The 17,772-nt window shown below is 35.7% G+C and overlaps 1 protein-coding gene across 7 annotated transcripts in view; it reads right to left on the reverse strand.

The window, feature by feature from the left end:
* Nucleotides 1-496: 496 nt before the first annotated feature.
* Nucleotides 497-17,772, reverse strand: part of kcnip4a (potassium voltage-gated channel interacting protein 4a) — a 216,254-nt gene continuing 198,978 nt past the window's right edge. For all 7 annotated transcript variants that reach the window (XM_039669724.2, XM_039669728.2, XM_089121755.1 and 4 more), the window contains 6 exons: nt 9,726-9,795; nt 6,162-6,232; nt 5,218-5,325; nt 1,461-1,565; nt 994-1,056; nt 497-836 (listed from right to left, as the gene is read on the reverse strand). In XM_039669724.2, the coding sequence (XP_039525658.1) occupies nt 789-836; nt 994-1,056; nt 1,461-1,565; nt 5,218-5,325; nt 6,162-6,232; nt 9,726-9,795 (465 nt within the window). In that variant the 3' untranslated portion in view covers nt 497-788. The remainder of the gene's footprint in view (nt 837-993; nt 1,057-1,460; nt 1,566-5,217; nt 5,326-6,161; nt 6,233-9,725; nt 9,796-17,772) is intronic.

Below are 17,772 nucleotides of genomic sequence, written 5' to 3' on the forward strand. Positions count from 1 at the left end.
GAAATTAAGGTTTTTGATGAAAACATTCCAGGATTTTCTCCATACAATGGACTTCATTGGGAACCAAACAGTTCAAGGTCCAAATGAGAGTTTCAGTGCAGCTTCAATCGCTCATTTAAAAAAGAAATAAAAAAGTTTAAGTTTTATAAGCACAAATGCTTGCCATGCTCTGTTCTGTGATGAGCATTCGTGACTCTCCTGTTCAAACTCGTTCATCAAAATGAACGAATCTTTTTTCGAGTCATGACTCGAAGGGTCCTAGATAAGACCCTTAAAGCCCTTTGAAGCTGCACTGAAACTCATTTGGTACCCAATGAAGTCCATGGAGAAAATCCTGGATTTCTTTTAATTTCTTTAATTTCTTTTCTGGATTTTCTGGATTTCTTTTCGACTGAAGAAATATTTTGCAATAAACATAAATTATGCTGTTAGCAATGCTTCATGCGATTGTAGTTCTTTTCCTTAGATTTACAGTCAGATTTGTGAGATAAAAAAAAAAAAAAAAAATCACAATTAGCTTTTTAATTTTTTTTTTCCATGGTGGAAACAGGCTTTTCATAAATTGCTGTACTCTAAATGAAGGTATGATTGTTTTCTTGTTTTTTACAGGAAAAGGATATGACAAAAATGTAAAAAATATTTTTTCTTTGATATTCAAAAATGCTGTTAATTTTGGTTTATGGGTGAATCACTGCTAGTAATCAGACGTGTCTCATCGAGGCCTTCGGAGTTTGTGGAGTATAAAGGTGGTTATATGAGCTGGCCCGCCAACAGAGTCCATTCAGACGTTAAATGACGTTCTCAAAAAGCTGCATTGATCTCATGATGTTCTCATCCTGTGGGGAGCAAATGGACACTTTAATAATGGACAGTCCTCAGGATGACACTGCTGCAGGCTCAATGAATAAGGCGATTTTCTCTTTACTCTGTTGGAAATGTTTTCAAGAAAGACATTAATGCAGAACATCACATTCATACCAAAAATAGGCTTACATTTTGACAGCAGTCTATAAATTCATCTATAGTGACCACTCCATCCCTGTTTTTGTCCATTTTCTGTCAAGACACAAAAAGGGTCAAAAGGTCAACATAGATAGGAAAACATTCTGGAAATGTACTTGATTTACCAGTAAATACTGAGGTGAACCCACCCTTAAACCATACCACCTGTCCCTAACCTCACCCGTATCCCTTCTCAATAGCCGTATTGTTTTGCAATTCAACACATTGAGATTACCTAACAATTGAAATAACTGTTATATATCACCGTTGTGCTGATATACAGCCATATCGCACTGCTCCTCGTGTGATATTGCTCATATATGTATATATACACTTTACAAGTATGTGTAGTAGTAGTTAAAGGCACCTAATATAAAGTGTGAGCCTATTTTCTATTTGAAATACAATCAAAAAGGAATAAATTAGATATGGAATACACTGATAATATTCGATCTTACCTGGAAAAATATCTCCACATGCTGCCGTGGAGTTTCCTCTTTAAGTGTGGGATATGTGCATCTTCCCATCATGTCATAGATAGACTTTATGATATCTAACATTTCCTGTGAATACCAAACAATAGACAGGCATGTTGTTAGTTGGTGTTACATAACATCACGCGTCATGTGATTTTCTGATAACACTTTGTAAGAGATTTAATTAGATTTAATTTAATCATGAACAGACAATACACTGGAAAAATCGTGGTTTAGAAGCATTTTCACTCAGAAATTGCTTGTAAAGTTCACAAACAATTACAAAGAAATTGCTAGAAAAACTTGAGAGTTTTGAAAAAAAAAATGTCAAATTATTTTTACAATGTGCAAAATATTACAGCATTTATTAATCTAGGTAATAATAGTTCCCTTTCTGTCACTCATTCGTTGTTTCGAATGAGAGACAGACACCTCTTTTTGCATGTCTGGTCACGCCCCTGGACATACTGTATGGATGACTCGTTTGTGCTTCCACCTTCGGGTGTGACAGTACAGTCTGAGGCTGAAGCAGAGTTGGTAGCCGTGAGCATTGGGCTTAAGTGGACTGATCCGGTCACGGTTGGATTATTTTTCTCCTCAGTACGAGGCGAGAATGCTGCTGTCCTCCGAGCTGAGATCGTTGTCCTCCTAGCGAAGGATGCAATAGAGTCTGTCCCTCTGGATGAGAACAAGGAGTTTTACAGCCCTTACTTCATCGAACTCAAGAAAGGAGGTGGGATGAGACCAATATTAGATCTGCGAGTTCTGAATCGAGTCCTGTATAGGCTCTCGTTCAATATGATCACACAGAGGCCTTGTCCAAACTAATACGTTTTCGTTTGAAAACACATCTTTTTCTCTCCATTTTGGCCCTCCGTCCACACTGAGACAGCATTTTTATCAATAAAAACAAAGCGTTTTGAAAACGCTCTCCAAAGTGGATAAATTTGAAAATGCTGTTTTCGCACAGAAGTGTGGACTGTGAAAACTATTTGAAAATGATGACGCATGTTTAATCATGTGACGCATATTGAACCTGTTTATACCGGTACTGTGGCCGTTATGTGCTATTCACTTTCAGACAGTTGCTAAAATATGTTACTTTGCTCTTCATATCACAGTCCAACGCATTCTCATCCTTTAGCGTCATATAGAACGCTATATGACAAAACGGCGCTATACTACGCACATGGCACCCGTTATCGTTAATATAACACGCGCTGTGATGGTTAGGTTTAGGTGTGGGGTAGGGTAGGGTAGTCTCATATTACGTGGAAGGATTTATGACACCTTGGGTTCGCGTGAATATTAACGATAAAGGGTGCCATGTGCGTAGTATAGCGCCGTTTTGTCATATAGCGTTCTATGTGACGCTAAAGGATGAGAACGGGCTGCACAGTCCTGCAAAGATGACAGAAAAGTTATAAGTTAACATTTGGTGACTGAGTGCGACCTGAATGCATCAACTGCCGATAACTTTTATTACTTTTTTTATTATTTATTATTCTGTCGGTATCATCTCAGCGAGCTTTTACACATGCGCAATAAGGTGAATTTAGCGTTTGCTGATGTTTCAGACTGATCTCATGAAGTAGCGTGTGTATGACACGCCAATTCGTATTTCCATTTTTGCCGTGCTATCAAGACGCATAATCGCTTTTCAGCGTGTTTATGAACGCCGTTGACTTAACGTTATTACTGTATACATAAATATATGACTGACCTCAACCTCGTCCCTAAACTTAACCGTCACTGCGGTTAATGGCATTTATGACTGTTCCCTTACCATCCTAGGAAAAAAACAGATGTAGATCTACATGTTGCTTCGTTTCGCGCGGACATTTGACGGCGTGTACAAACACGCGGACGTTAATAACGTAGACATACACGCATACATGCGGATACACGCGGATAGCTCAAAATGCGTAGAGATAACACGCCACTTGACTTGAAAGTGGCGTGTATGTTTACGCAAAAGTCATGATGTCATGTTGGACATTTCAGTGTGGATGAGAAACTTCTGGAAAACCCCCGAAAACGCTAGTGTGGACGGAAAGCCTTTTTTTTTTAAACGAAAATGGCATTTTCAAATTTAACCTGATTAATGTAAATATAGCCAGAGACACATCCTCTCATGTGCTAGCAATAGAACCGAATGACACGCACTCTCATGTTTTCGGACGTACTCTTGTCCTTCCATTTTCAGATAAGCCCTTGCAATTTGGTTAGTGCTTGGTGTGTAATGATTCCCTAACAGTGACCCCATACGATATATTCTTTCACTGTTTCCCTGTCGGTGAACCAAGTGTCTTTCTCTAGACGGAGCTAGCTCCGACACCAGGTCACGGTGGTGGGTAGTTTCCCCTTCGTCAGACGGAGCCCACCACAGGGACTCTACCCTGTAGTAGTAGTACTCCCCACTGGTGAGTCCATAGGATGTAATCCACATACGTACTAGGGCTGGGTATTGAGACAAATTTCACAATTCGATTCGATTTCGATTCACAAGCTTGCGATTCGATTCGATTCAATATCGATTATTTTGGATATCAGTTACAATAAATGGCAATTTTTCTCAAGGGAATCAAATCTCTTAAATGCTGTAAACTATGGTCTATATATATAGTCTAGTTGTAGCCTACTAGGCTTCATTAGCCTAATATGAAGGTAATAATGAACTGTTTTGTAGCTATACAAACACTTAAATGACACTTATTTATTTTTATAATTAGAAGATTATATGAAATATAAACATTTAAATGGTGGCTGTCATAAAAACTTGCCAGATTTATTCAAATATGCATTAAATATTGAAGAACACTAAAGAGTGTGGACTAACGAGTTTATGTGGGTTTTCTGAGGTAAATATGACGATTCATGACATTGATTACAAGCTGTTTAATTGACGTCTTTCCACGGTTGAAAGTCAGATTGAGCGAATCAATGTGACATGATAGGGATTTCGATAAGTTGTACTCCATCTTTAACACACTTTCAGATGCTCATTCATGTTTATTTCGCGCTGTAACTGCTATTATTAACCCGGAAGAGAGATCAGCGCTTCTGCTTCTCTGGAGCTGCGCCACAGCGATCTCATGCCAAAACACTATTTATGTTTTTGAATTTCTAAAGAAAATGGACGTAATTTGAAAATTGAGACTTTGTTTCATATCAATAGTAACAAAGTAGGACAAAGATTATTGTGATTTGTTGGATGTGCGCAGCCGCGATACAATGTCTCATTCATTCAAATGAAACAGGATGACTAATCGATTCTTGAGATTTAAGAATCGATATCGGTTTGTAAAAATGAGAATCGATTAATATCGAGAAATCGATATTTATTACCCAGCCCTAATACGTACCCCCCCCCCCCCACCCCCTTTGGGTAGGATGTGCTCTCTGCAGTGTTGCATTCTCAATGAGAAAGACATTGCTTCTCAATTTTAACAACCAGGTGTACTTTGGCCTCGCAATATAACTTATTTTGAATGAGAAGAGGCCCTACAGATGGAGTGAGGAGGTCACCTTCTTAGGGAGACCTGATGCTAGCTGCCTTATATATTGTTATGTCTAGGGACGTGTCCAGACATGCAAATTCCACATAACATTTCCATTGGCCTATTCTGAAAACACCAGAGATTTGGGGCTGTTCATTGTTGGTTCATGTCACCTATCAAATTAATTTGTTAATGAAATGACCCTTATCATAAAGTTTTACTGATTTTCTTCATGTTACCTCTTTTGTTATATATCCATCTTTATTAATATCGTAGAGGTTAAATGCCCAGTTAAGCTTCTCTTGAACGGTGCCTCGTAAGAGAATGGAAAGACCCATAACAAAATCCTGTGATAAAATGAAAGACATTGAGAAAGTTGCATAACAACATAAATGTGTGATTTACAGCTAGAACATGTTTCATGATTATTCTCCATACAAACTGCTTCATTTCACAAGATAATATTATACCTCATGCTATTTTAATAGTTGTACTATCTCAGTAATTCAGTCGGCACACAAAGGGCATAATGAATGGTTTGAGTTCACGTTTCTCTTATGTGAATGGAAATAAATGCCTTTAATAACCACATAAGCATTTTTCTCCAAATGATGAGAGAAATTCTTCTGGCTGAACTTTTCACATGAGCGTTCAAGGTTTTTAATTACCAGATATGACAAAATAAGTCTTAGCGGGAGCTAAATGGCTAAAGGACAAGCCAAGCATTCTTATTAAAAAAAACAAGATGAGGATATTCTCATTTAGTTTAATTACTGTATCGCTGGGGACCAGCAATGTTTGCTCATAGCCAAAGAATGAATTCCTCGTTATGTGCAAATTGAAGGTTTGAAATGTTTCCTAATGTCTCAGTAAAATGCAAATTGCACAATATGTTGTCAGTCAAGACATTGATGAAACTTGAAGAAATCATTTATTTCTGTTGTTGGTGCATCAAATGCTCCTGAGGTTTTGTTTTTCAGGATTTTAGGTTAAAATCAATAGGGGAAAGAGTATTTAGGGGCTATGTCTGGTGGAGCTAAACTATTCTTGATTTTCTTTTTCACATTTTAAACTAGAGATCACTATTCTCACACAAATCTGAACGGAACAAAATAACATAACATCATATATATATATATATATATATATATATATTCAGTTAGAATTCTCCATTAGTACTTACCTCAAAACTGACAGAGCCATTGTGGTCGGTGTCGAATGCATCGAACAGAAAATGTGCATACGTTGATGCATCTGAAAAATAAACCAGGAAACTGCTCAGCTTCAGTCACAGCAATGTCATTAACTCATTGCACAGCTAATTATGTTCACCAACCAAAGGAAATGCGTGAGCTTGCACAAGCTATGATCCATTATACTATAAATAATACAAATAGTGTGTGTATGTGAATGGGCAGGAAATGAGTAGGGTCACGTGAGAGAGATTTGTCAACAAATGATGTAGAGCAGCTGAAACCTATAATTATAAATCTGCTCCTCCAACTGTGCACAAATCATGTGACTCAAAAGAGAAGAGAATCACCATTTCCTCTGAGAGACTTCCATTCACATCAGTGGTGTGTGTGTGGTGGACTCCTGAAATGATGAGGAGAAACTCCCATCTGGGGCTTTTTAGTCCTATACATGTTTGATTTCTATTTAATGTTATAGTTTCTAGTTTATTAGTTTCTAGGTTGAAGACATAGGGAACATTAATCACCTTACACTCTCAGAAAAAAAGGTACAAAAGCTGTCACTGGGGCTGTACCTTTTCAAAAGGTACACTTTTGTACATATTAGCACCTGAAATGTACATATTAGCACCTGAAATGTACATATTAGCACCTGAAATGGACATATTAGCACCCGAAATGGACATATTAGCTCATGAAATGGACATATTAGCACCTAAAATGTACATATTACCACCTAAAATGTCCATATTAGCTCCTGAAATGAACATATGAGCACATAAAATGTACATATTAACACCTAAAATGTACTTATTAACACCTACAATGTACTTAGTTATTAGCACCTTAAATGCACATATTAACACCTAAATGTACATATTAACACCTAAAATGTACATATTAGCACTTGAAATGTACATATTAACACTTAAAATGTATATATCAGCACCTAAAATGTACATATTAGCACCTAAATTTGACAAAAGTTAACCTTTTGAAAAGGTACAGCCCCAGTGACAGCTTATGTACCTTTTTTTCTGAGAGTGTACACAAAACAAAATATCATATTATTTAAGGAATAATCCACACCTAGTGTATACATTAAATTATTTTAATGCACAACTTGGAGGCAAAGAATTGCCCGACATGAAGCGAAGTGAAATACAACATTTATGTGAATTAATTATCGACAGAGAGAGTGTGAGAGAGATGTGTGTGTGTGAATTAACTGCGTCTGTGCAGATTCTACTATTACATCCTCTCTGCTAAGAAATATAATAGCGTTTCAGTAGCGAAGATATTTATAGTCGCGGGTCAGCGATGAGAAATTTCTGTGCTCCTGAATGTTTCTGTGTGTGCGCAGCTGAATCTCCGATCTCTGCGTGCGAGTGCATTAATATTGAGCGCTTATTAAACTGACTGGAACTACATGTGCATTAAACGGTTTTATACCATGGTCTGTCTGAATACTCGATTATAATTGGCTGTAAGGTGTGCATTAAAGGTGGCGTATGTGATTTTCTTTTTTGACCATTTTTTCAAAATCACTTGAAATCCTATCCCTAATAGGGTGACCACCTGTCCCACGTAGCGCGTGCGTCCCGCAAATTGAGACCGTGTCACGCAATAGTATATGGAATGCCAAAGCTGACTTAATTAAAATTAAATAAATGCATAAATAAATATACGAAGAAATATAAAAAAGCAAAAATACATAAATAAATACAGAAATAAATATATAAAGAAATGTAAAAAAGTAAATAAATGAGTATTTATACTTTTGTTTCCTTATTTATGTTTAATTGTATTTTTCACACATTTATTTATTTCTACATTTATTTATTTCTACATTCATTTATGTATTTATGTTTTTATGTCTACATTTATTTATTTTCACATTTATTTATTCCAACATTTATTTGTCTATATACTAATGAGGGGGGCGTGTTTTAACTCAGACATGAGCAATCGATCTCAGAGTGGCAGTGCTGAAGCTTTGAGGCCACAGTGACACCTTGTGGAATGTGACCAAACGAAAAGCAAGAGCTGTGTGGGCAATATCGCATTTTAAGTCGAGTAAAAAATGTGCATCATTAACATACGGAGAAAGAAATGTTGGAATAAATAAATGTGGAAATGATGAAATGTGGAAATAAATAAATATAGAAATAAATAAATGTGAAAATAAATAAATGTAGCTGTAAGAACATAAATACTGAAATAAATGTGGAAATGAATAAATGTATAAATAAATAAATGTGTGAAAAATACAATTATACATAAATATGGAAATAAAAGTATAAATACTAATTTATTTGCACCTTTTTACATTTCTTTGTATATTATTTATGTATTTTTGCCTTTTTTACATTTCTTCGTATATTTATTTAGGAATTTATTTATTTTTAATTTAGTTAGCTTTGGCATTCCATAATAATCAATGCTTGCTCAAAAAAAAAAAAAAAAAGTCGGTCGCTCTATATCCTCAAGCCCCATGGCAGCCAAACGAACATTACTTGAGAGTTTAGCACGCTACTGTTTTCACACCCACGTGACCTCAGTTGAACTGCTGACTAGGTTGTTGTCAACTTTTTCATTGTTGTCATGACAGCTCATCTTCTTGTCCCGTGAACCTCTGGAGTTGTAAGTTAAGACTTTTTTTTTAACTGTTGGTGTTGAGCAACTACAATTTCTGTTAATCCTATAATTTTATATTATTATTGAATAAATTGTAATGAAAAATAAATACAATTAAATAGCTAAAGTAAATCGTAAGTGGAAGTGCATCTTTCAATTCATTGAAATGTTCAAAATATTATAAATCTTTATTTAGAAAAAAAATACACATTGGTTGGCCTATTCGTGAGATTACATCAGCAATCACACATGTTTTGGGGAATACGGCATTATTAATATACCATGTAAGGTGGTATGTACTAGAAATGGGTAAACCACTATTCAGTGAGTCTGCCCGTGGGGTGGGGGCACCGCCGCGCCAGGCAGTCCCACATAGTCCCTCAGAAACATACCCCTTGTCCCCCCTTGGGCTTATTAGCAGGTGATCACCCTAATCCTTAACCCACTTACAAAAGCACTGAAATGAAATTTAAGCAATTTAATCATCTGTGGAACGAGAAGGACTCGAAAAACTCCAGCCAATCATTTCCAAGACCACCTAGAATCATTGGACAGAAAAGGTCCATTGAACAGATAGAATCATTGAACAGATAAAGAGAAAGAGAGAGTAAGTGCAATCTCGCGCATCTGAGTTTTGGGTGCTCTTCGAATGGGTGGAGTCAGGGCCAGCGATGGAGGAAAGAAGGTAAGAACCTTTTGAGTTGTGCATTTCAAAATCTGCCGGCCGTTTGACAAATCCCATACCCTACCTTTAAAACTGTTAAATCCTACACCAAATATTTTCGAGAGTACTTCAGGTTACACCAAAAAAATATAATTAAAGGTCAGATCAGGTTATATTAAAAATCACACTACTGTCTGTGGTGTAACTGTAAAGGAAATAGTACTAGAGAATACATGACTTTAAAGGCACTCACCTCCCTGTGGAAAGAACTGAGAGTAAATTTCCTTAAATGTGTCTTCATTGACCACACCACTGGGGCACTCCTGCAAACACAGAAACAGGCATTTCCATGACAATCTCATTTAGATGATATTCTGGAATGATATCAGCAAGAGAACCATTATGCGCACACAAATCCAAATATGAGATGACATCATTCCTAAGCAATAAACACAATATCCACTGTCCATTCTCGCCATTGTGATGCATTCTAATGCGCATCATAAATGAACATGAGAGTGAAAGAGCATTTGCTGCACTGAACATAATATCATATTATGACTCTCCATTTCGAATAAATGAGCTCAGAGAGGGCAAATTCTTGTCAGATTTGAAATTTTTCAACTCTGTAATATCACTTATCATTAGATGATGATAAACCTCATATACGATTTTGTAGCATTCAACATTGAAGGGGGCATGTTGCATCACTAATAAATTGAGAGATGCTTAGTGCTTGAATTTGCATTTGATTTTAGTTGATGACTTGCACTAAAAACGATCCTCTGAAAATGAGATCGACCTCTTCAAGATGACCAACCAATAGCTGTCAAACTTGTCTGATGAAACTGGTCTCACATGTTTTAGTAAAGTAACACGTTTATGAGTGTTTTTTCTAAAATGATCATTTCAAGGAGAGGATGGCTGGCGCCTCAGAACATCAGCAATGCAGTTTCTTTATTATTCTTCTGAAGGGAATTGCGATGGCTGTTATCCAAGATGTTTACTGAAGCCAAAAACATATTTTATTATTTTCGAGATTGCAGAAGATGTACATTAGTGTTATTCAAATGTCATAAACAAGTGATAGTCTGACGGTAAAACGATTACAGACTGAACTTTATAAGACCTGTGTTTAGCAAACCTTTATTAGATAGTTACAGCATTACTCCCTTGATATGATAAACCAGCTAAAACAAAGTGAAATCACTTTTTTAACAATAAATCTTCCTTGATGACAGACATGAAAACAACATAAAAGGAATGACTTTGTCTCTTTCTAATTTGAATAGTTACAGTAGATGTATTGTTTTAATTCACATGTTTACCAAAAGAACTGAGAACTGTAATGTTCTTTTAACTCGTTTATGGAAATACTGGATTTATGACATACAGTATAACATTTAGCATCATAAGGAGAAACAGATGAATAAAGTAGCAAAGAAACTGCAGCAAAGTATAGCTATGATATTCAATTTGAGGTCATGTATTCATCCTGCCTGTTGCAATTTAAAGTGAGTAATAGAGGTGTCATTTTTGCTGACAAGCTGTGCATTTATATGATGATAAATACAAAACATTGTAGAAAACAAAGTCAAATCTGATGTTTATGTCCATTTATTCTTATTTTGACCATTGTCAGCTGTTTTAACTGGGCTTTTATGCCTGTGTCCTTTATTTTGTCCTTTAAAAAAAGTTGTAGTTCCATAAATGGTGTAATTTAAGCATTCTATGAATACTGCACTCCTGTAGTGATAAACACACGATTGAAGGATCTTAAAACCAATCCGAAGGCACTATCCAACTTTAAGTGTTATTTGGACCCCAGGAATTATATATTTTTTTCAAGATGATTGCTGTTGCTTTATCACAAATGGTTTGGGAATTGCAGCAATTATGAAATCCGCTTTAAAAGTATAACTATTTCAAGCAAGGTAATTGCGGAAAATTGCTCAGATGTCCTTAATCGACAATAAAGAGAGATTTCGGTTATGGTCTGTGATCACAAGTTACTAAACAATCTAAATCATCCACTTCATTTGAGTTTATATATATATAGACTGCACTCAAAAAGAACAATTTTATCAGCGGAAATAGTTCAGAGTTCAGAGCATGACAAGAAATATACTCTACATTCACTATGAAACGTTTGTCTCTTGTAAGATGTTCTATAATTTCCTTGTTTCTCTCTGCCCGTCTATGAGGGTTACCATAGACCGTAAAAAAGATGGACGAAGGGTCTCCATTTCCTTTCACTGTCAAAAAGGGAAGGCAAAATGTCCCAGAAATGGCCATTGACGTCATTTGGAGTCCGAGTCAGCGTAGTAGTGATCAAGGGGGTCTCAAGGATACGTTACATCTATATTTATAGCATTAAAAATAAACGCTTGCTTGAACATACATACATCACCATGATACAAAATCGACAGAAAATATCTTTAGAAAAAAAATGTATTCAAAGAGTGAATTTTAAGGTTAACCTGGAATGTTAATAAAATTCCCTTTAATTAATTCCATGTCTCAGAATGTGTATTTCTTTACACACATTACACTTATTACAGTAATTTCATAGGAAGTAGCTAGGTAACGCTGCTATCTCTGCCTTTACTTCGAATTCCTTGATGGTGGCGGACTTTTGTGCAGCGTATGACAGTGTTGTAGTACTCGAGATTCTGACTCGTCTCGGACTCGGTCTCTAGACCATATTTTAATGGTCTTGGTCTTGTCATGGACTCGTGTGCATCTGGACTCGGAATTGACTCGTCGAAAAAATTTTTTTTAGGACTCGGACTTATTCCTGAGTCCACTCGAGTTCAATTCAAAATATTTTTCATGATTATTAATGTATGTTAATAAAATATTTCTTTAAATTGATTGACACGCCCAGTGATTGGTGATTTTCTAATGCGCAACTGCACACGACAAATTGTAATAAAATTACTTTTAACACCACCTACTATGTGGCCTTTTTACCCTAAACTGATCATATTTTTTAAACTCTAAGTAAGTTCAGTAAAAAAAAAAAAGGATTTCTCTAAGTAAATAAAAGTAAATTAGGTAATCAACCGTCTCTGGTCTTGGACTCGACTCTCTATGGACTCGTCTTGACTCTCTCTGGTCTCGGTCTCGACTCGGACTCGAGTGAGGTGGTCTCGACTACAACACTGGCGTATGATGTTCATAGATGAAATCTGAACTAGGAAGAATGTTTTAAAAAAAAAATAAAAAAAAATTCTTTCTGGAATCAATGATAAATACATGTCTGACCGTTGGAACAAACCAAAAAAACAAGAAAAATCGCATTCATGATGATTTATGGTGATTTTATTTCTGTTAGACCTGTGTCTACTACATTGACGCTGATGCGTTAAAGTGGAGGGGCTCCCCTGTTTCAAGATGGCGGCTCTATTGACACATTCGTTCCAATGAACTGCCGTAGCCAAGGTGAGGTCTAGTGTATATGTCTAGTCTTATATGGAGGAGTGTGAGCGGTACGTTTTTAAAAAAAATGCTCCTAAGAAAGAACGGCATACAGCATTAGCACAACAACAGGGTGAGTAAATGATGACTTAATTTTCATTTTAGGGTAAACTATCCCTTTAAGGACTTCACAATGGGGGACACGTTGTAATGTTTGGAGCTGATGAAGAGTCCGTCTGCAGGGCAAACTAATTGTTATATAAGTTTATAAAGTGTTCACATGTAACAGAACATGGCAAAACTCTCAGCAATAAAATAACATGAAAATCAAATAATCAGAAACCAGCCTCAGGCATTCAGAGCCAGATATGAAACCTCATTACAGTATTCCCTTTGCGGTGTATCGAGCAACTAGAGGAGGAGGACTGAGAGGTGGTGTGTGCTGAGCTGGGAAAATCGTACAGTTTGAGATACAAGCACAATACGGAAGGGATTTGTTCTTTGATCATTCTTCAACAACATTGTAGAACTGTCGGTTACACTTTCAGAAAACAGTTTGAATCTGCTGGCCCGGTTAAAAGGATTCAGTTATGCTTAAATGGATTTACTGAACAGAAACATTGTATACTGTATCTTTAATATACAGTATGAAGAAGACTTTGTGAAAGTTTGAACTTGTGATGAACTTCCACTGTCCCTTTGTGAATTTCATCCGAGAATAATGATGAAGCCAACGTAACCTCTGCTGTGTGCTCTTAAAATAAGTGTTTAGGACCTAAAGAAATCTGTATTTATCAAGTTTTCTGGAACAAATCTGACTCAGTTGATGCCTCTTAACACATTCAGTTCATCCTCATCTTCCCTTGAGACTTACATTTAGGACATAAACAGGCTATAGATGATAAGCTTCATCTTTCTGTTACAAAACCCCACCATTTCACCAACAAGTTTTATCAGAAAACTAATCAGACAAACGAACATGATAAAAGCAACCATTTTGGCGTTTTGGTTACTTAATGATTTCATAACCCACACAAGCATTGTTTTACCATAGGTTTAAAATAATAAGTGATAAAATTGATCAAAATGAATCAATTTGTGTCAAGATTGCACCATTAGACACCAAAATTTGTTATTTCGGTTTTTGTCCAAAACCCATTTTTGCGAACTAGTCCCTGGTTTTTTGCCCAATCGGGACCAAACCAGTCTAGGCCTATTCTCTGGACTCTCTAGATCAATAATTATCAAGAAAAAGTAGAAATTTTGCATTTGGTTGGCTGTAACAGGTTCATTTAGATAGTGGTCTGTGGCAAAAAGCCCCTAAATCCCCCCCCAAAAAAGTCACAACTTCACAAAAATTGATGAGCATATGTGTCCTAACATGGTTAGGAAGCATGCAAAGTTTCGTGAGGATCGGATCATAGGTGGCGCTATAATCGTCAAAAAGGTCTCTCATTATTAGGTGTTCAAGCACGAAGTGCTGAAAACCTATTGTATTTGCTAGAAAGAAAAAAAAAATCCCCTAAAACGCATTGTGCAGCCCAAACCGTAAGGGCTGGAGCTGTGAAACTTTGTCAGATGAAAGGGCCTCGAATTGTGGAGAAGCTATCAGAGTATGACCCCGATTGGCCCATAGGTGGCGCTACAGCAACCAAGAGTACTAAATTGCTCATAACTCCTAGACCGTTTGACTTAGCTTCAATGTTTTTACACCACTGTAATCCCTGGCTTTAAAAATTAAAAATTTAAAGAAATAAAAATTTATTTCGGTTTTTGTCCAAAACCCACTTTTGCGAACTAGTCCCTGGTTTTTTGCCCAATACTATTCTCTGGACTGTCTAGATGAATAATTATCGAAAAAAAGTAGAACTTTTGCTTTTGATTGGCTTTAACAGGGTCGTTTACAAAAGGGATGGGACAAAATGCACCCAAAATCATATAAATCCTAAAGGAAAACTCAAAATTTTCACAAAAATTGATGAGCATATGTCTCATAACATGCCGAAGAAGCATGCAGTTTCATGGAGATCAGACCATAGGTGGCACTATAACTGTTAAAAAGCTTTAAAACCATGCATTTCCAATGTTAAATTGACTGTATTGATTGTAAATGGTGTTTTACATCTATTATGTCCGTGGATAGATGCATGTTAAATAAAATTGAATGCCTTTCGATGCTTTTGTGCTTAAAGGCCTGAACTGCTTGAACACCGATAAATGTTGCTTGCAGCTTTAATTTAATTTTATTTTATTTAAAAATGTTTGATTAAACAATTGTTTGTGACAGCTAGTGATCACCATGGATATTGCACATTTTCTTTAATGGAAAAGAGCAGATTACTATTTTGATATCTCCATTTGCATTGCTCTGGGAATCAAAGGCGAGTAAATATTGTCACAAAAGTCCTTTAAAATGTTTAGTTTAGAGCTTTATTAATCCCCATGGGGGCAATTAGTTTAAACTGTCATGGTGCTTCACATACAGTGCTTAGCATAACACACCCATGCTACAGTTGCCTAAAAAGAGGAATACAAAAAAATCATCTTTTGGAAATTGATGCCTTAATTAAAAAAAAATGAGGAATTAAAATAGCCCCACATCCTAGAGATTGGCATGGGGTACTTTCCATTAGATCATCTCTCAATGCAAATCAAACCAGCTATTATAGGCTAACTGAAATGAAACCATGCCAATCTCTAGGTATGGTGTAGAGTATGTGATGATGTGGGGATATTTTAATTCCAAAAGCAAAGGGAACTTTATCAGGATGCATATAATCCTGGATCCATGTAATAACTGGCCTTTAAAACTGGCCTCTTTGGGAATTTAAGGGTGTCCTGACTTATGCCCCCTGTATTTTAGGGAAGAACATGTATTTATTTACAATACATTATTCATTCACAAAGAAAAAGGTTGGATTTTTCCTAATTTTTTTAAATTAAGGCATCAATTTCCAAAAGATTATTTTTTTCCCCACTTTTTAGTCAACTGTAGCATGGGTGTGTTCACTTATGCTAATCACTGTATAACTGTATCACTGTATGGAGTGAGGGATAAGAAAGACTGACTGAAATTAAATTGAATGCTTATAGTACATTGTCACAATATGCATGTTTTACCCAACATTTAGAATCCAGATTTTTTTTAAATAAATAACTACAAGAATAGTAATAAATGTGCACCACCAATTACCTTAGGCTCTGATACATGAAAGAAGTCCAACAGGAAGTTGACTTCACATCTTTGACACAAAAGGCTGTGTCTGAGAAAGTTCTATGTTGTTCCAGTGAGCTCTGGTTAATTAAAAGGGATTGTTTTGTGTTGCTGTCATCCACTGTCTCTTGTGCACGCAGCGTGAGAGAGACCCCGTGTAATTACCTTTTAAGAGACACGCCGCTCTCATCAGAAACCATCACTGCCAAAGTCTTCTCAACATTATCAAAACTCCAGGAGCAAAGCAAGGTTCATTAACACCGTTAAGATACACGGGCAGTAATTAAACGATTTTTACAGCTTACTGAACCATGTTCGTTCACTGACTGCACAGAAAGGATCAGAGACAGGTTATCTGGCATATTTGGGCTTCAGTTTACCACTAATTCATTGGAGTCACAGGATAATGCAACTGGAATAACACACATGAAAAGTCTGAATGGAGGCGAGAAGATTGTGAAATACTTTGTTAGTGGTAAAACATACTAACAGATAATCATGTTTAATTTAGATCTTGATCATATATACAGTGTAATTACCCTAGTAAGAAAAAAGTATGACCGCCATTTGTAAAATCCACTATAAAAAGATTATTTTACATGATACAAGGTTAAATTCTTCCCCACAAACTGTCTCAGCACTATTTGGTTTTGGTTTTATTTTATTATTTCTTTATTTCTGAACAACTGACCATGACAGCCAGTGATCACCATTCATTTCATGTATTTCCCTGTATGGAAAAGAGCAGATCTGACATTTTGATATTTCCGTTTGTGTTCATCTGTAACCACGGTAGATATTGACATAAATTTCCATTTAAAGGTTTAAGATCTGGACAGTTTTTGGTTGGTTGGATTTTTTTTAGATCATCAAGGCTGCATTTATTTGATCCAAAATAAACTATAGTACAGAAATAATGTGAAAATATTATTAATATTATCCAAAAATATGATCTATAATAAATTATTGGTTCAATATGAAAGAACTGTTTTCTATTTGAATATATTGTAAAATGTCATTTATTCCTGTTATTCAAAGCTGAATTTTCAGCATCATTACTCCAGGCTTCAGTGTCACATGATCATTCAGAAATCATTCAAATATGATGATTTGCTGCAGGAAACATTTATTATTATTTTTAAGGTTGAAAATGCTGCTTAATATTTTTATGGAAAGCATGACTTTTTTTTCAGGATTATTTAACAAATCGAGATTTACTAAAAGAACAGCATTTAAAATATAGGTATATATTTAAAATATAAATATAGTCTTTTGTAACATTATTAATATCTTTACCTGTGATCATTTATTGCATTCCTGCAAGTAAAAGTATTCATTTATATATACTGTGTGTGTGTGTGTGTGTGTGTGTATACACACACACACAAACACAAATATATATATATATATACACACATATACACACACACACACACACACACACACACACAAACACAATTTTAAATTAATTATAAATAAAATAATTATTAAAATAATTATAAATTAATACTTTTACAGCAGGAATGCAATAAATTATCACAGGTAAAGATATTAATAATGTTACATATATGCTATATACACACATACTTTATATATAAACACAAACTTTTATTTTAGATGCGATTAATCGCGATTAATCGTTGCCCAGCCCTAATATATAAATGTG

Source organism: Pimephales promelas, chromosome 1, assembly GCF_988280905.1.
Source record: "Pimephales promelas chromosome 1, fPimPro1.hap1.1, whole genome shotgun sequence".
In the NCBI taxonomy this organism is placed as follows: Eukaryota; Metazoa; Chordata; class Actinopteri; order Cypriniformes; family Leuciscidae; genus Pimephales; species Pimephales promelas.